Here is a 19,319-nt window from a genome sequence, read left to right on the forward strand (position 1 = left end):
TTTACGTAGCCAAATTAAATTAAACCCCTCAAGAAAGCAAGAGACAAATATTATCCTGTGACCTAATGCATGGCACCCTCTAACTCCAGGCCGCGGCCTGGTAGAATTGGCAACATCGCAAGTGGTTTTGTTTAGTGACAGACGTCCCATAAGATATCATGGCAGACAGGTGACATCAGCTCATTAATTCTCACTTTATTGATTTAAATTTAAATCTATGAACATAAATTTATTAAAATATTGAAAATTAAACATACAGAATTGAAAACCGAAACAATATGAAATAAAAAAATCTATATCTGTACATTTAAAGTGGAGTCAATATTGTCATAGTCCAGTAACCAATCTTTCGTAAATACACAAATACTATTAGCTGCTTCTAAACAGAACTGCTGTTACAACACTACTTGCGACGCTGCCACTTCGAAGGGCGTGGCCTGAAGGCGGCTCGGCCGTGCCTAATGACGCAAGTTCAAATAATGTGGCTACATGGTAGTTCAACCAAGCCAGCTTTTTACAAGCGAACAAGAGAGAAAGAAAGAATACTGAAAGTTATCATATCAATGTCATACAAATAAATAACAATAACACTCTCCTTAAATCCTTTCCTTATCATCTAAACTTAACCTGACTACCTATTCTTGTGGCAATATGAAATAATTGTAACAGTTAAGTGTAAAATAGTAAGAAACATACTTGAAACTATAAGTAAGTACAATCTTGGTAAATATTTGTAATTTCTTACTACGGGAATTTACAAATCAGGCAAAACAATTATTCTGGCACTCTAGCCTGAGGTTCTTACTTTAGAGTCTTAGACTAGGCCTACATTTAAGTTATAAAGATAAGGTCGGCCTAAGTAATGTTTGTAGTTACTGAGAATATCTATATCAAATAGATCAAAGATGAATACCAATTCGTGATATTTATTTACCGGTTCTATAGGTGCCTTCAAACGAATTTTTAATTTTGATAGCCTAGGTTGGTTAGGCCTATCTTACTTTACAGTTTTTATCTCCTGAATCCCTAAATATACCATTATTATTCACTGCTAATGAATATTTCTAAAGATATTGGGGTACAACATTACAATAAACAAGATAGGAAGGATAACATTGATGAATATTTCTCAAGATATCACCGTAAAAATATACAACATTACAATAAACAAGGTAGGATGAGTGACATTCAATTAACTGTGGGTTAACCAACGATCATATAAGACCAATAGATGGAGCACGCCTATCTAACTAACATTAACTTACTTAAAGCAGGTGAAGCCAGGTCCTCCATCTTACTGTAGGTTAGAAGCGCTAGATGTTGATGAAAACAGCACCAAAACTCAATGTTCCGCTTCAAAATAACTCGACATTAAGCCTACTTAGACTAAAGGTAAATCGTTGAAACTTCGTATGAATGATATCAATAAACGTCTAAGTACTTAAGTTAGGGCACTAGCCTATTGGTTCCAATTAAAAGCTTAAAAGTTAATATTTTCTTTTTTTAAATCTTCAAATAAAGTTGGTACTTTTAAATGAGTTTTAAAATATGACATGAAAAAGTTCGTCGGCTGCTAACTTTTTTTTATTTTTTGGTCAGGTAGGTAAGTTTAAGTTAAAAAACGGTGGATTTTGTAGCTAGACTTTAATTTTTTGGATCATATTTTTTTAATTTTTAGCTGGTGCAGTTTGGCTGTAATTTAAATTGTAATATAGGGGCTACCCGCCGCGCCGCGTTGCGTCATGCGGGCAGATTCTGCCTACAACCTCACTTCAATTATTTTTATCAATCATTGAGATGATGACCTGTGTAGCTTTGTTACTGACTAAGATCAGCGGTTTCATTAGTCAGGACCATTTATTTAAAGCCCAATGATCAGGAACAGCTGGGTCCAGTTTCGAACCATCAAAAAGCTACTGACTTTTCTCAGGATCGAACCGGCGACCTATTGATTACTAGGCGAGCACTATAACCACTCAGCTACCCAGCCGTAATACAGTTTAGATACTCAAGTTTGGAGCTAAGCCTATAGGCCTACAGAAAAGATACTAAAATAATTAGAAAAACACGGAGTAGGCTACATATGTTCTTCGTTTTATTTTTTGCATTCATATAAAAATTAATATTTTTTAGCTCTTTCACAAAAATTCATATGCCAGTCAGAATATAAAGGAGAGTTGTATTATAGCCTAGGCTAAAGAGTTTCAGAAACTACTTATCTTGTGAAAATTTGTAGGTACATTGTAAACCAAACGCCAGAACTTTATCAAACTTTAATACGATATAGATACTTATATTATAAATTAATTTGTAGCCTACCGTAGCTTTTCAGAATTGTTTTTTCCCCCAAAAAGTTTTTGTTGTTAATTATTCAAACTAACTTTTTCTAAGAAACGGTTAACGCTAGAAAACAAATTAAAAGCATATTGAAGGTCATTGTGTTACCCGCTATTAGGGCTCATCACAGCCAGCAGCCGCCATCTTAGTGAAGATTGGTGAAAAATACTGGCTTCAAGCCACGGCCAACATGCTCCATCTATTGGTCTTATGTGATCGTTGGGATTAACTAAGCCTACCGCTGATTGTTTTCAACCACAAGACAAGCAATTGGAAGTAACAACTTTTGAACTTTATTAACTCACTCTGGTTCTGTCATCCGCAATAGGCATAGTGACGTAATTTTACTTCACTACAACTAGAACACAAAACAAAAATACTCATAGTCAAGGCTAAACACAGATATTTCCAACAAAAAATTGGAAATTCCCAAAACATTCAGAAAACCGTCTGGAATATAATCAACTCTGAAGTTGGGGAAAATGACAAGAAACCATTAGAAAATATAATTTTAAAACAAAATTCAGAAACAATTTTAGACCCTGGTAAAATTGCAAATATGTTTAATGGTTATTTTAGCAACATGGTTACAGATTTAGATTTAAATTTAAATCGTAACATACAGAATGTGACGGCTGATGTGAAAGCTGATTTTATTGATGACTTGTTTGTAAAGCCAAAATTTGAACTGAAACCGATCACTGAAAGGGAGGTGGAAAAAATAATTCAATCTTTAAAAAATAAACACTCCAGTGGGCATGACGAAATTCCTGTAACAATAATAAAGGCTGCAAAAACCTACATCAGCAAAATTGTTTGTCATCTGATCAATTCTTCGTTTGTTTCAGGCATTTTTCCTAACATATTAAAGCAGGCAAAAATAATTCCTTTACACAAAAAAAATGACCCTGAAATTATAGCCAATTATCGCCCAGTGTCTGTTCTTCCTTCAATTTCTAAAGTGTATGAAAAAGCCGTATACTTACAATTATCCGAGTTCTTGGAAAAATTTAATATTTTGGATGATAATCAGCATGGATTTTGGAATGGAAGATCAGTTGTAAGCGCAGCTGTTTCTTTTATCGAATCAGTCATTGAATCAGTAGACAAAGGACATTATACAATTGGCATATTTATGGACCTTTCTAAAGCGTTTGATAGTGTAAAACATAGTAAATTACTAGAAAAACTTAAAATAATTGGAATATCAAAAAGAGCTCTTAATTGGTTTTCTTCCTATTTGACAAATAGATCTCAATTCGTGGAAATTACCCATTTGACAAATCATAATAGAATTATCAAACCATCATCAACTTATCAACCAATTAAATTTGGGGTGCCACAAGGTTCAATTTTGGGGCCTTTGCTATTTTTGTGTTACCTTAAGGGCATGGAAGATACTTTAACCTACAAGCAAAATTCTAAATTATGTCTTTACGCTGATGATTCTAATTTGATTGTATCATCTAACTCTCCAGAAGAAGCTGAAATTCTTACATATGTAGAATTAGAGAATATTGGGAACTATTTCTACAATCATAACTTATTATTAAATTCACAAAAAACTAAATTTATAAATTTCAGAACAGCACAGAACAGAATTACAAAAGATCCAACAATAACTTACAACTCAAATAATATTCAAAAGGAACATCAAATCAATTTTCTGGGATTAACAATAGATGAAAATTTGAATTGGGATAAGCACACACAGAAAGTTTTAACCAAAACTAACTCTGGAATGTTCGCATTATCAAAAATGTCCTTTTATTGTAATTTGAAAACCCTAAAAAGTATATATTTTGCACACATTCACTCCCATATTTCATTCGGTTTAGCATTATATGGGTCAACAAAAATATTAAATATGGATAGTATTCTGAAGCGACAAAAAGAAGCTACCTATCAGAATTATGCTTAAGCTTAAACGAGATGATTCGGCAAAAGAACATTTTAAGAAATTACAAATTTTTACAGTTTATGGGCAATATATTTATGAAACAATTCTTATCGCAAAAAAAAAGAATCTGAGCAAGTAATAAATTCAGTGCATTCTTATAATTTTAGGAGGAGAAGGGAGTTTGTCCAGCCTCACAAATTAAAATTTTTTGAAAAAAAACCCTCATATGCTGGTAATGATTTTCTAAAATTTGTCCCTGAATTCATAAAAAAAGAAACGAACCTATCTAAATTCAAGAAAATTCTAAAGGAGCATTTAATAAATCTAGCATTATATTCTTTTGATGAATTTTCCACCTCCCATAAATAGAAATAGTATTTTTATTTTAAGTATTCTGACACTATTCACTGTACCACCAATGTACATGATTTACGAATAAAGATGTTTGAATATGAATATGAATATTCATACTCTTAGGCTGTAGGCCTACCACAGACGATTGGCTGTGACTGAGTACCTCTCTCCACCATTAACTGTACGAACAACAGGATTTGTTGCTTGACATAAGCTTGAAATACCAAAGGCAGTACTTGATGTTGGTAGAAGGGGATTTTCTTACTTCGGGCCGGCTCAGTACAGTCTTCCATGATCGCTGATCGCAGCAAAATCGTGAACACTTCCCGTAGTCATGGATGAAACATTAGGCCTATCATAGTCTGCCGTGATTGCAACCAAACCTATGACATCATCATCGTCTCCTGCATTCACGGCCCAATCCCTTATATCTCCCGTGACCCGTGGTGACGAGGAAAAAAATTGTCCGCAATTACGGCAAAATCACAGATAGCCTAGGCAGATATCTCTTGCGGAAAAAGAAACATCATTATCATCTTCCGCAATCGCGGCAAAATTCTGAACAACTCCTGCGACCGCAGAGACATCGTCATCGTCGCCCGCGGGGAAATGCTCTCATCAATAGGCCTATCTGTGATCGAGGCAAAAGCTTAGGCCTAATTTTTCAATTTCATGAGCGTGATCCTCGCGGACATGAAAGCTTTTATTTTTAATTGGGCATAATTGTATTGAGTACTGAGAAAATTGGCACAAGCTTGATTTTCTGACTTTGTGCTTGATCTCTCAAGCTTGTAGGCCAGGCTCTGCTTGGCTCGTAAATCAACATTATATAATAATCAACAGTTGTGTAATAATCAAAGCAAACTGATTTTGAATTGATCTAATTTGGCCCGAGGCCCATAGGTAGGTAAGTAACATTTTTTACATGACTCAAAGTAAACAAATCTAAAGTGCAGCCTCCCAATAGTAAGAAATGAAATGAAATGAAAATCCTTCTTCCCAACACTCTCTATTAATAAATCTTGACGTTTAGTTATTTCATTTTTGAGACTAAACTTTCATTCACTTTGTAAGGTGGGTTTCAAACTTCATTTCAAGGAATTTGGAATTGAGATTATGTAAATCCAAACCTCAAAGATTTATAAGTAGTCATTGTTTTACCATCTTGCTTGTGGTTTAGATTTAGCCTAGAATCAAGATTATTTTATCTATCTGAACAACACAGGTTATTATTCTTTTTTGTGGTATTTATTTTTCTTGTAACTATAGGTATTTTTAATTGACTTAGCACATGTCTTACTTTGAAAACTTTATTCAACATTTTTTTTCAAAGCCATATTTTACTGACTCATAGCCAAAGCTTTCTTATTTCTTTTCAGAAATAAGTACGATGTGTCTGAAGTTCGTAGTTGTTGGACTTCTATTTTTGTGTGGTACCACTAGTTTGGGAATCCAAGTAGTGGATATGAATCATGAATCATCCAATGTTAAATCACATACTCCAGATCCTCCTCCTAAAAATGAGACAGCTCGAATGGCTCGTTACATTGTACATTATTCTGGTAAGAAATGTATTTAAATAGATCTTCCAAGAAAAATCAGTGCTATGATTAGTGTGGTAGGTTAGCGAATTGATCTAGCATTTCAAGTTATTCTAGCTACAGACAAAAATATTACTGCTAACCAGATAAGACAACATAATTTATTGGAAAATTTCTCAATTCAAGATCCTTAATAAGGAAGAATTTGTAATTTTCTTAGTATTATTATGACTACTATAAAGATTCCAAAACTATTGTTTTTACGGAATGAAATTACTGTATTTGTTTGAAACAAAACTTATATTTGACATCCAAACAAGGATTTTTTTTTTGTTCCTATAGAAGGCCAATTTTGCTTTATTGTCCATGCACAATATAATTTACCCTTCTTATATTAGCTGGGTATAAATGGGTATAGTCAGGGCCGGTTCTAGAAATTTTTCAGAGTTAAGCGAACACCCGAATCAGCGCCACTTAGGATTCCCCCCACCACCCCCCCCCCCCACCCCCCCCCCCCCACAAACCAATAACATAACATAACCGTATTTGTGAATTTTTTCCCAATAATTTTGGGAAGAACTTTTTTATAAGTTTAGGTTAGAAGAATACTTGCAATAAGACTGTTTATTATTCGCAGAAATTTAACATTTTTACACTTTTACTTATCATACTTAAGCAAAACCAAGGCCACACTAAAAAAACAGGCCGTAATCCGTAATGCTCGTCAAGCATGACGTCACGATAGAAGACGGCAATGACGCAATGTTTACCATTTCTGATCAGCTGCTTGTTTTAATCTTTCCTTGGAAAATAAATAAATAAATACCTACGTCATTGGCGTCTTCTATCGTGACTTCTTTGGACTGACTGGACTCGCCACCAGATGATTTAAACAAAAATCTACTCATTGATTTGGCTTGTTTTTTATCAGCCTCTTCCAAATTCGCCTTACCCTTTTTATAATAAGTGCCAGACGTTTTCTTTTTTTCTGCCATTGTTTTCTTAGTATCGGCTCGCTAGATGTTTTACTCATTTATTCAGTTTATACTTTCTTCTTATTTAATGCGCTAATTATAAATTAAACTTAAAAAACACTCGTAATCATTCACTTATCAACAATCACGAATCATCAAAACAACGCCATTACGATACCGATTCACGCTAATACGCTAATACACTAAAAGAGAGCAATACAACGTAGTGCTCTGCTCTAGGAAGCATGAGTGAGTCGTGAAATGAAACCCACAAGCGCCGCGCCGTACGCTGCCGAGCGTCAGCTCACTACAAAATCAATCGAAACTGCAAATGGCATTGAGTCCTTGAGTTGTAGTGCTGTACAAATATACACATTTTCAAGTGCTGTTGGTACAAACAGAATAAATGCTTTTATTGTGGTATACTTGAACTCTGAGCGAAAATAAACAAAATTACGTTGTTCACGTAAAAACAATTGTTCTGTTGGCGCCACGGCGCCACTTTTTTGTGGCGCCATATGCGGCCGCATATTTCGCGTATGGGTTAAACCGGCCCTTGTTATAGTGCTATCCAACGATTTATTTAGTCTAACTGGATCGCGCCCTGGCACGGGAATACCGTGCCTCAAATTGTGGAAACCGAGTGCACCACAGCATTGAAGTAGTATTGTAATCACAGACATATATCATGCAGTAAAGCTCGTGACATCTAAGCTGGTACTTGGCCGATCGCTACTAGTATCTAGTTCAAAAACATTATATCCTGTCATGCCGGTTGCATCAACTGTCCTCGCGACCCATATGAAGGTGCTCAAGTACATAATACAAGGGGAGTAAACCATGTGAGGCAGCGGAAATCCCTACCTCCCTCATACACTGCCCGCGCTAGGCCAAGTGCCAGCTTAGATTTCACGAGATGTACTCATAGGGTTGCCACTAGCCATGAAAACCTTGAATTATGCCTGAATTACTGTATTGTAACCATGAAAAAACATGAATTATGCATGAATTTTTCATTGGACCATGGATTTCCAAAATCATAAGTAGCCTAATGATACAACCTATACCATTAAATTTGCCAAATAAAATATTTCTCATACACAAAGTGAAATATCTCTTCTTCTTTGTCTTATGAAGAAGTTACAATGCTACTTCAATGCCATGGGCCACTCTGTTACCCACGAGTGGTGGAGGGGGAGCAGTGCGGCTGTGGCAAACGTCACTGACCTACCAGCCGAGCGCGATCTAATTAGACTATATATCGATGGCGCCTTCCTTATGAGCAGCCTTTGGTTTGATCCTGAGAAAAGATAATTGTATTTTGATGGTTTAACAGTTTAAAACTAAACCCATCTATCCTTGAACATAGGGATGTTGATTCTGGATGTTGATGTTCTGGACTAGCAACTTAATGTACGCGTACCGTCCGCCGCGCAGTTAATTTGTGGCCACACGTGTGTTTGTAAATAATGTATCTATGTGTTGTTTCTCGTGACGTATTTATGGATTGTATGACGACCTCTTCGGAGTGATATTTATGTTCCTTCATCGCCTGAAGATGGCCCCACAGCTGGGCTGAAACCGGTCGCCGCTCATCGGTGACGTCTGATCACTTTGACGGATTAAGGTATTTTAACCTCTAGATTAATTTAAATTTGTGATCAGGAGGCAAAAAACAACAGAAATGGATGTTGATTAATCATCCTGGTTAAACAAACAGATCATCTTAGTTAGGTACCAGTTCAGTAAAAAAGCTACAAAGAGCAACCAATCTATTCATATTCACTGTCAAATACATACATATAGTACATCCTTGTCTTAGTGAAATGGTTGAGTGATTTACATGTTTCCAGATTGGTGTGCGTTGGCTCACATTTCTCATCACTCCAACACCTCAGGTTTTCCCGTGGCAAGGGTTTATTCCACCGCAGATGGATTCTACGACACGACTACAGGCATGCCTTACTTTTATGTCAGCAAGATGGATGCTCACATCAATGACTTAGATGTATGGGGTACATGAGAAATTAATTGACTAATCAATTTAATATGTCACTGAGAATAAATTTTTGGTTTTTATAGAGGTAATTTTCACTGTTGTGAAGAATATACATTTTAATGTAAATCGTTGAACTATTTGTATTATTAAGTGTTTTAAATAGGCCTTCTTTATGTTTTGGCAGGAAAGGAAACCCCTCTTGTTTCCAAGCGACCCTATACCCTAACCCTACATTTAGCTACCTAATTGGCCTTGCTTTATTTTTGTATTTTGTTGCTTCAGACGGATAGCAAGTGTTCGGTGACCATGTCTCTAGCTGAGGGGAATTATTGTCGTAAGGAAAGTCTTGACCCTGAAGATCCTCGCTGTGCTCAAGTTATTCTCACTGGCAAGTTTATCTTTGTAAGTTGATACAGTAATCTTTGTTACCTACTCTATACAAACTGATAGTGAGATTTACTACTGAAATAATGAATTTATTTTCTCTTTTACAAACATTTTACAATTTGTACAATCAGTTACAGAAAATCAAAGACATTGATTAGTTTATAATTTTATAACATTGACACTTAGAGTTAGATCAAATTAGTGATTTATGCTACAGTAGACTCCCTCTTATCCAGACTCCTCGGGAACAAGGCCAGTCCGGATAACGGTTTTTCCGGTTGAATCGACGTCCCAAAAACTCGTTAAAATGGACCATTTAAATGCATACTGTATAAGCCAATAATGATTATTACGTATTTAGACATGTGATCACTTGTTTCAAATCGTTCCCACGAGAACATTCATCGTTTCAGTACCGCCCAATTCCTTCCGATGTAGTCCGGTTAAACCAATGTACTGTTAAAAATTTTCCGGTTAAAGAGATGTCATTTCCGCCGAGTGTAGTCCGGTTAAGAAGGATCGGTTGGTTAGGCCATGTGGAGAGAATGCCTCAAGGAAGACAGCCCAAAGAACTATTGTGCCAGAACATGGAAGGGACTAGGAGAAGGGGTAGGCCGAGAAGAAGATGGCTTGATGAAGTGAACCGGTTAAACCTGATGACCCGAGGATGTTGAGAGTGAGGAATTGGAAAGAGATGGTGCAAGATCGAGGCGATTGGAGGCGAATTGTAGCAGAAGCCAAAGGCTACCAAGGCCTGTAGAGCTGCGGAAGTAAATAAGTAAGTAAGTAGTCCGGTTTAACCGTTGTCCGGTTAAAAGGTGTCCGGATAAGACTGTACATACAAAAGATCAAATATAGGGCCTCCTATGCATGTTTAGAGGTTCCATTTTAAGTTTTTAAATAAACAAAAAAAAATCAGTGTTAAAAAATGATCCTTCGTATGGGGTTGGCAAAAAAGTATAAAATGCTTATTGCAGTTATACGCGATCTTTGCGTTTGCAATATGAGAAAACACGGTATGAGAAAATTTGCTTCCTCAAATTTACGGTATGCTATGGTATTACACATCTATTATAGCCATAATGTTCTACCACTTCACCTACACAATAGAGAAAGATTGATTATTAAAAATTCGCAAAATATCACAAATTATTCATTTAACATAAACATAATCACAGTTTTTTGTTGCTGCTTAGGTCGAATTAGCTGTTTTCATAAATAATGAAAAAAAATAGTGCTGCACCCTGTTGGTAAATCTTATACATTTTTAATGATTTTGCATCATAGAACCAACTCTTTTAGTTGAAACAGCTGGCTAAATTCTTTAATTCCTTTAAAACATGAATACTAAGGTTAACATGGGGAACTGCAGAGCCACTGAGGCGGAGCCCGAAAGGATTTTTGAGATAAGAATATGCCTATATGTTAATCGGGAATGTGAGCTATCATCATGCCAAATTTCAGCCCAATCCGACCAGTATTTTTCGCGTTTACTTGTCACAAACATACATCCATACATCCAAACTTTCTCATCTTACTATTATTATAAACTAGCTGTAACCCGTGGGCTTTGCCCCGTTTAACTTCTTAATTTTCAAGATTATCTCGTTCGCATGGCTCAATCACGTCCTGGTTGAAGTTTGTTCGCTACGCTCACTCACCTTTAGGTTGGAGCTCGTTCGCTACGCTCACTCACCTTTAGGTTGGAGCTCGTTCGCTACGCTCACTCACCTTTAGTTTGGAGCTCGTTCGCTACGCTCACTCACCTTTAGGTTGGAGCTCGTTCGCTGCGCTCACTTCCCTTCAGGTTAGCTCGTTTGCTACGCTAACTCGCCTCCAGGTTGAAGTTCGTTCGCTACGCTCACTCACCTTTTGGTTGCAAATTAGCTGTTGTCATAAATGTAAAAGGAATAATAGTGCTGCACCCTGTTGGTAATCCTTGTAACTTTAATGCTATTGAACATCATAGAACAGAACCAACTTGTTTAATTGAAACAGCTGTTAAGATTCATTACCATTTCTCATAAGGTTAACATGGGAAACTCCAGAGCCACTGGGGCGGAGCCCAAAAGGATTTTTGAAATAAGAATATGCCTATATGTTAATCGGGAATGTGAGCTATCATCATGCCAAATTTCAGCCCAATCCGACCAGTATTTTTCGCGTTCACTTGTCACAAACATACATCCATACACCCATACATCCATCCATACATCCAAACTTTCTCATTTATAATATTAGTAGTAGGATTTGAAATCACGCATTAACTACTGGACGGATTGGGCTGAAATTTGGCATGATGATAGCTCACATTCCCGATTAACATATAGGCATATTCTTATCTCAAAAATCCTTTCAGCTCCGCCCCAGTGGCTCTGTAGTTCCCCATGTTAACCTTATGAGTATTCATATTTAAAGGGAATTAAAGAATTTAGTCAGCTGTTTCAACTAAAAAAGTTGGTTCTATGATATGCAAAAGCATTAAAAAGTGATAAGATTTACCAAAAGAGAGCAGCACTATTATTTTGTTTGCATTTATGAGAACAGCTAATTTGAACTAAGCAGCAACAAAAAAACTGTGATACGCAATGAGAACTATCAGAGTAGGATTGTTAACAGCTATGTTTATGTTATTAATTTCATGAATGATTAGTGACAATTTGCGAATTTTTAATAATTCAGTTTTTTCTATTGTTTAGGTGAAGTGGTAGAACATTGTGGCTATGGTAGATTTGTATGGTATTACACATCTACCATAGCCACAATTATGGCTATAATAGATGTGTAATACCATAGTATACCGTAAATTTAAAGAACCAAATTTTATCAAGCTGTCTCCTCCCCCATTGCAAACGCAAAGCTTGAGCACACTGCAATAAGCATTTCATACTTATATGCCTACCCCGTACGAAGGACGGCACTCTGCTAGTTTATAATATTAGTAGGATAAGAAAACCTAATCTCACTCAAAAACAAATATTCAGCTTAGTAGTATAAAAAATAACACATCTGTTCAGTTTTAACAATCAGAAGGCCTATATACTCTATACTGTGTAAATGTTGCTGAAAGTCAAATATCTGAAGTAACATTGGTACCAAAATTATAGTGTAACTCAATTCCTGGATTCTAATGAAGCCAAACACTCCAATTACATTGCTGTAATATAATATTGTTCATTGTTTTTGGTATTGATTTTACTTAAGCACCTGGCAGCACGTATCACTCCTGGACCTTAAGCAACAGTTCAATAATGTTTTGGAACTCATTATTATCATATCATGATTATTTTTTATACCTTCAACAAAAGAACCCTTTAACTAACAGAACCACTGTTAACTGATATTCCCTGATTGACAATTATTTAAAAGCCTAAAGTGATTTCTTTCTCAATTTTGCTAGATAGAATAAGGTATCTAGACATATGTAAGCCTATTTTCCGTACGACAACCTTACAAATGGTGTTTTGTAGCATAAATGATTTGGTTGCATATGTGTCCGTTAACATGATAACTCAGCAAGAGTTATCCGATTTTGATGAAATTTTATATAAACGTGTAAACCTACATTTATTTTAACGAGTTCGCTAGCCAGCATGATCGGACTATGGGAATAGGAACGGGGCTTATTGGGGAGTTTTATGGGGTAAAAATGGATTTTTCCCATTTTTGACCAAAAAAAAAACATAAAATTTAGCAATTTCTTTCAAAACCGTTTTGTAGGGTTAAAAAAAAAACAAATAATTTAGTATATTGGAACGTCATGTGCTTAATTGTTTAGAAGAAAATTCCGTAGATTTAGTTTGTTATTCTCATGTAACTGTTGTGCTTTTAGCTCGATCCTAGCAGTAAAGAGTGGCAATTAGCCAAAGCCTACCTTTTTCAACGTCACCCAGTCATGAGCTCTTGGCCAGAAGGTAAGACCTTGCTAATAGATAAATGTACTTTTTTAGAATACACAGTGTTGGGAAGTAGCATTAGCTGTAGCTACACTACTTTTAGCTTTAGCTGTAGCTCGCTACATTTTTAAAGTAGTTGTAGCGGAATTTTAGCTACTTTTCTCGCTACATTAACATTGGTTGAGATAGTGATTTTTATCACAACCTTACGTGAAACAACCTTTTTCAAACTGAGATTTTCAAGAAAATTAGGCCTACTTTCTTGGCTTCATACAGCTGGTCACAGTCGTTCATTACCTATTACAACGTTGCGTGGACATGGAGGCCATTATCTTAGTGTTATCCACATTTTTGGCTCTCAATTCCTACTCTATGATTACTGTCAGATAAAATAAAATCGCTAGATGCAGACGACGTTTGAAAGTTACCGGTGACAAGAGAAGCTATTAAATGCTTGCAAGTGAATGACAGGGAAATTAGTAATCAATTAAGTTTCTTTATTATATCAATTTAGTTTAAACTTGGGTTTTAATGGAAACCAACACTAAACATTAGAATAATGAGAAAGCTGGTCTATCAACCTTTGCTTCAGCTGTTGATTGTGGTTTATCATCACAAGCCCTTCTTTGGTTAGATTACAAAGATTTTCTAAATGAACGAAGAGGAAATTTCCTGATGAGATTTAAGATATGCCTAGAATACATAATAATTGTGACGAAAAAATCTCCATATAACATGAAACTTGCATTGAAAAAGTAGCATACAGTAGTTTGCTCCTGCTAACAGCTCTTGTCAAGGACTATTCCTATTGTATTGGTATGCTATTGGATTAATATGAATACCAAGTTCAATTAATAGGGATATATCTGTTTAGTCCTTGTAAGAACAAGTCTACTATAGCCAACTTTTGTTACAAAGCCAAGTATGCCTAAATCTTATTTTTACTTAACAATTTTCATTATGTTTAAATTAAAAGCCGATTTCAGGATAGGTTGCTGAATACTGTTTTCTGCACCAACGTTTGTTGAAGCACAATTTGTTGACCTATGCATAATGACAAAGGACGATTTATTGACATTGAAAAGTGTTATTCATAGAACAAGTAACATATTACTATGGTTAAAAGTTATAGCAATGTAGTTTTTAACCCTCCGAGTGTCATGCGTCGCTGCAGCGACGCGTAACGCACTTTGTATAGTGTCGTGCGTCGCTACAGCGACTCGCGAACACTGTTTACGGCGAAGGCTCTATGACTAACTGAATCGGACTGTACTGGATTGAGTTAGGTATCGTTCTTTCCGTAATATTCTAAGCTTTCTCCTAGGTCTGTCTCTAAGCACTATTCATTTTAGTTCCGAAAATATTGTAGCAGACAGCTGACTGAGCTGACGTGCGTGTATTTGTAAACAGCTAGGTTACCCTCGGACCGATGACTGATGTGTTTTATTACATTTATCATTGTTTTAGTGTTAAAAATCAAAAGTAGTGATATACGTGGTGCATTATAAGAAGATTTAAGTGGTTTTGAAGTGCTGGTTGATGATCCTGAAGAAGTAGGTAGTGATATTGATGTAAATTATCAGCCAGATTCCTAGCTATGGTTGGGCTATGCATTCTTAGCTAAACGCTATGTACTGAAATCTGATTTTTGCCCATAACTTATTTATTTGCAAATCTACTTCCTTATATTATCATATATTTGTAATCCTCATAATATTTAGAACAAAGTGGCTATTTTCAAATATTTATAGGCCTATAATTTATACAATTTCATTGAGCGCAAACTTATTTTTTTTTTTAAATTTTCGAAATTATACATTTTTTTTACCTAAAAAAATTTTTTTAAAAAAATCTTCCTTATGTTTTATATATAATATTGAAGCCCAAGATTTTCCAAACAAAATGGTATATAGAACAGTATAATTAACATTGTTTTTAAGCTTCTCAGATCAGTTTTAATAAAATCTTGCAAATGAGCAAAAAATAGGCTGACATTAAGGCCAAAACACGTGACACTCGGAGGGTTAACATTAAAAATAAAGAAAGGCAATAAACTCTAATTTCAGTGGGCTAGGCTCTGTAACACGAAAAAGTATTTTTAAATAATCGTTTTACAGTTTTATTGTTTTTAATAGTTGATAAAAGACATCTATTAATGAATGTATTTTAAAGAAATGAAATGGACTATTAAAATATAGTTTGGTTGCATGTCCTTTGAACTTAATGAAATTTACATATAAGATGCTTAAAAATAATGCAATATTTAAAAATAAGTAATAAATATGATGGAACACCCAACTAACTTATTTTGGTTCTGTTGTTGTAATGTTAGGTTTATATAGTTGCAATTAATTTTACATTTACCTAATGTGCTTGGAATAAAAGTAACGTCTTTGGAAAAGTAGCTAAAATTGTAGCTACATTTTAAAAGTAGCTTCCCCAACACTGAGAATACATATATTTGTGTGTGCATTACTCTTGGGTTACAATACCTGAAGGCATGTAACAGTTTGCAAATTATCTTTTTATTTGATCAACATTCTTTAAGTTGGTAAAAAAGCAAATACAATCTACATAATAATATGTAACATAGTAACATGTACATAGTATGTAATCTATACAGTATAATACAATCTACATATCAAACAAAATCAATATCTATACTATATCTGGTCTATTAGGACGACAAATCTATTAGTGAGTATATTTAATCTATGGCTTTGTTTATATGATTTTATTTTCTCCACTAGTTGATAGCTGTGGTGTAAAAACATCAATTCAATAACATGCACAATCCAGGTAATATTCACAATCCATTAATCAAAACGTTTTAACATTCTTTTAGACTGATTTGATATGTTAAAAAATTTCAGAACACCACTGGCAAGTTGGGAAATTGAAGATTGGCCAAATCCAAGTAGCAGACAACTTTGGGGGTAGCGCCTACCCGTCCGTCAAGGACTACTTTGATGCTCTACCATAACTCAGTAAAAATATTGAATTAGGTTTTATATGCAATAGTATATTATTCTCACAGTGTGATCATAGTACTTAAAAACATTATGGTTATGGAAAATTGGCGCTCCCGCCAAGGATAAATTTCATTCTGTAATTTATTTTTTTTGTGGTCTCAGTTAACAACCACTGTATAAAACCAATAATATTTGATTTATTTGAATTTAGCTGTATTAGAAGTATTTGGATGTAGAAAATGTGCTCAAGAGGGTTCGCAGGTGGTATTAAATGTTTGTACGATCATTTTCATGGCGTAGGCTGATAACTGTTGTTAATTTGACCAAGGTAGGGCAATTTTGCGTCCGAATAATTTTGTGACTGGACAAGAAAGATTATCCAACTAATAAGGACTTTTTAATTGTATGATCTGCAAGCAAAGTTCCTCCAATTCAATCTCTGTCACGATGGAATCTGATGAACACCCGCTGCTGACAGATATGTACCAAAGTATTGTGCAAGTATCTACTTAGGCTTCTACGCACTTTCGTTAAAATCACTTTTAACTTAAAATCCTTACTACTACTGGCTCTTCTCATTGTTTTAAACAAACAAAATATATATATAAAACAACTGTAAATAAAATACCCCCGCCGCAGCAAACCTGCAGACTAAGTGAATTTCCATTTGCGTGAATTGATTTGAAATTAAATCTATAAATACCTTTACCTTTACCGGTTATTCATCGTTGCCCAGCCATAGCTGGATAGATTGCGTTAAATGAAAAAATTAAAACTTTGTCTATATACACTATTTAGAAGGCGGTGGATCATGATGTCCAAACTGAGTCAGGGGTTTCAAAAAATTCCCTGATGGAGTAAAGGGGCCTGGTCTTCAACTCCCTAGACATGTGCGCTACGAACGCTTTCACTGGCAGGCCTCTGATCTCAACACTGAGACTATTATACAGCTTTATGGCTATAGTGGGGAAACTGTTTGCAGTCTTACTGAGCCGATGGGATGGAAGGTCAAAATTCCATGGAAACAACAATGAACGGTGACGTTCCGGAACGTTCCTAGCTCCTGGCGCCGTGGCCCCACTGAAATCCGTAGCAGCGAACGTGTTATTGAACACGGCTTTGGTCTCAGATTTAAAGTTGCTCGATGCAAACTTTAAAACAGACAGCTCTTCTATATTTTTATACATATCAGTTAAAGATACATTTTACATGATTTGTGGTACTTTTAAAAATCTGACTATAAATTTGAACAGTTTTATTTTATTTTTTTAAGTAAGTTGATATCTAGCCTACATAAAATATATTGTGGAATTTTTGGTAGTTATAAGGTCAAATAAAAAAAGTGTATTACATTAATTAAGTAAACAGCTATTGTTAAAGGTTGACTTTGATTTAAATAATAAACCAACACTAGTTGTACAGTAAGCGCAAGCAGTCTGGGCGCGCGGTTCTGTCTCTACTAGCCGTCCTGTATACAGGTAACCCATTCCCTCCACCTTGCCTAGCCATGAAGACAGCTGAACAACCCCAGAGCCGTGTGGGCCAGATGGTTTTGGAAAAGAGCAATAAACACTCCCCCCTACCCCCGGGGCCCTAGCGTGGCTGCGCGCCCAGACTTAATGTGACTACTGTAGTTTATTGCTCATTGTGAATTCTATACATCTCCTGAGCTACCAAAAAAGCTAACAGTTCACTACAGCCTTATATATTGCAGAGTCCTTTAGTAGCCTACTATATTTATTTAAGTTGTTACATGTACAATTACAAAACATACCCATCCTTGGTTACTGAATCTGCATGGGATATAGAGTGAAAGAAGTAGCCTACTGTAGTGCAATTATTTATGTTACTTTGTTAAGATTGTATTGTGTTATAGATTATGGGTTGTAGCATTGCTTCGTTCGGGTATTTGTTTACAATACATAAGTGTTTTGAATCAGGTTGTCTAATTTAAATTTTACATCCATGACATGCACTCTTGGATTGTAAAGAAATTATTCACTAAAACATGAAAGTACAGTACCTAATAAAAACATACATTATAACCGAATTTCTTATTGTTGCCAAATTTGTGAATTTCATCCAGAAGAGCTTTCTTTGGCTCCTTCAGTTGTGTATTGTTTTATGTTCACATGCTGTAAATTGTTTGTTTTATTAGATCGAAAAGGATTCTTCATTTTATAATAGTTACCATGACCTGATCGAATATGTTAAGACTGAATATATTTTATATTTATTAGTTTCTACTGTTTCTTTTCAAATCCTCTCCTACCCTTAGTATAATCATACTAAATGTGAAAGTTTGTGTATTTGTTTGTTTGAAGTTCAATCACACATTAACTACTGGTCGGATCAGGTTGAAATTTGGCATGATAATAGCTTACATTTCCGATTACCTTATAGACATATTCTTATCACAAAAATCCTTTCGGGCTCCGCCCCAGTAGCTCTGGAGTTTCCTATGTTAACCTTATGAGTATTCATATTTAAAAGGAACGAGAGGTCGTCCAGTGGTCGAAACTCGACCAAAAATATGTAATGTACTCACTCATCTATTTTCACCCCACACTGTAAATAAAACATGTGATTGGAGTTTCCTCCATTTGTTTTGATTTTCTGTTTATATTTCGTTGTTATTTCGTAACCAGCATAGCAACGCATAAGATCCATGTTAATTTTTTCAAATTTTTAAACTCATTTTTTGTGCTTATCTTTGAGCCTATTTAAATTTATAAAGGGATTCTGCACACCTACAGGAAAATAGCTTTCCAACGGTATGCGTAGATTTTCCCTACGATGCACACGAGCTGAGAAAAAAGGTTTTAAAGAAACATGCTTGCCTATTAATATATAGATAGATAAAAGAATTTAGTCAGTTGTTTCAACTAAACCAGTTGGTTCTTAGATATTCTATACCATTATAAGTACATAATATGGTTTACCAACAGGGTGCAGCACT

General features: G+C 35.3%; 1 protein-coding gene across 2 annotated transcripts; it reads left to right on the forward strand.

The window, feature by feature from the left end:
• Nucleotides 1-615: 615 nt before the first annotated feature.
• LOC129003003 (protein CREG1-like) lies at nt 616-18,600 on the forward strand. Of its 2 annotated transcripts, none has more exons than XM_054431183.1 (6): nt 616-708; nt 5,971-6,153; nt 8,960-9,114; nt 9,388-9,507; nt 13,325-13,406; nt 16,262-18,600. In XM_054431183.1, exons 2-6 carry the CDS (start codon nt 5,982-5,984, stop codon nt 16,369-16,371), a joined length of 639 nt encoding a protein of 212 aa, XP_054287158.1. In that variant the 5' UTR covers nt 616-708; nt 5,971-5,981; the 3' UTR covers nt 16,372-18,600. The 2 variants fall into 2 exon arrangements, with proteins under 2 accessions (XP_054287158.1, XP_054287156.1); XM_054431181.1 differs by lacking the exon at nt 616-708 and adding an exon at nt 5,779-5,816.
• Nucleotides 18,601-19,319: the final 719 nt, after the last annotated feature.

This window comes from Macrosteles quadrilineatus, unplaced genomic scaffold, assembly GCF_028750875.1.
Source record: "Macrosteles quadrilineatus isolate MER2022 unplaced genomic scaffold, UCM_ALF_1.0 Scaffold_9__3_contigs__length_116548681, whole genome shotgun sequence".
Lineage (NCBI taxonomy): Eukaryota > Metazoa > Arthropoda > Insecta > Hemiptera > Cicadellidae > Macrosteles > Macrosteles quadrilineatus.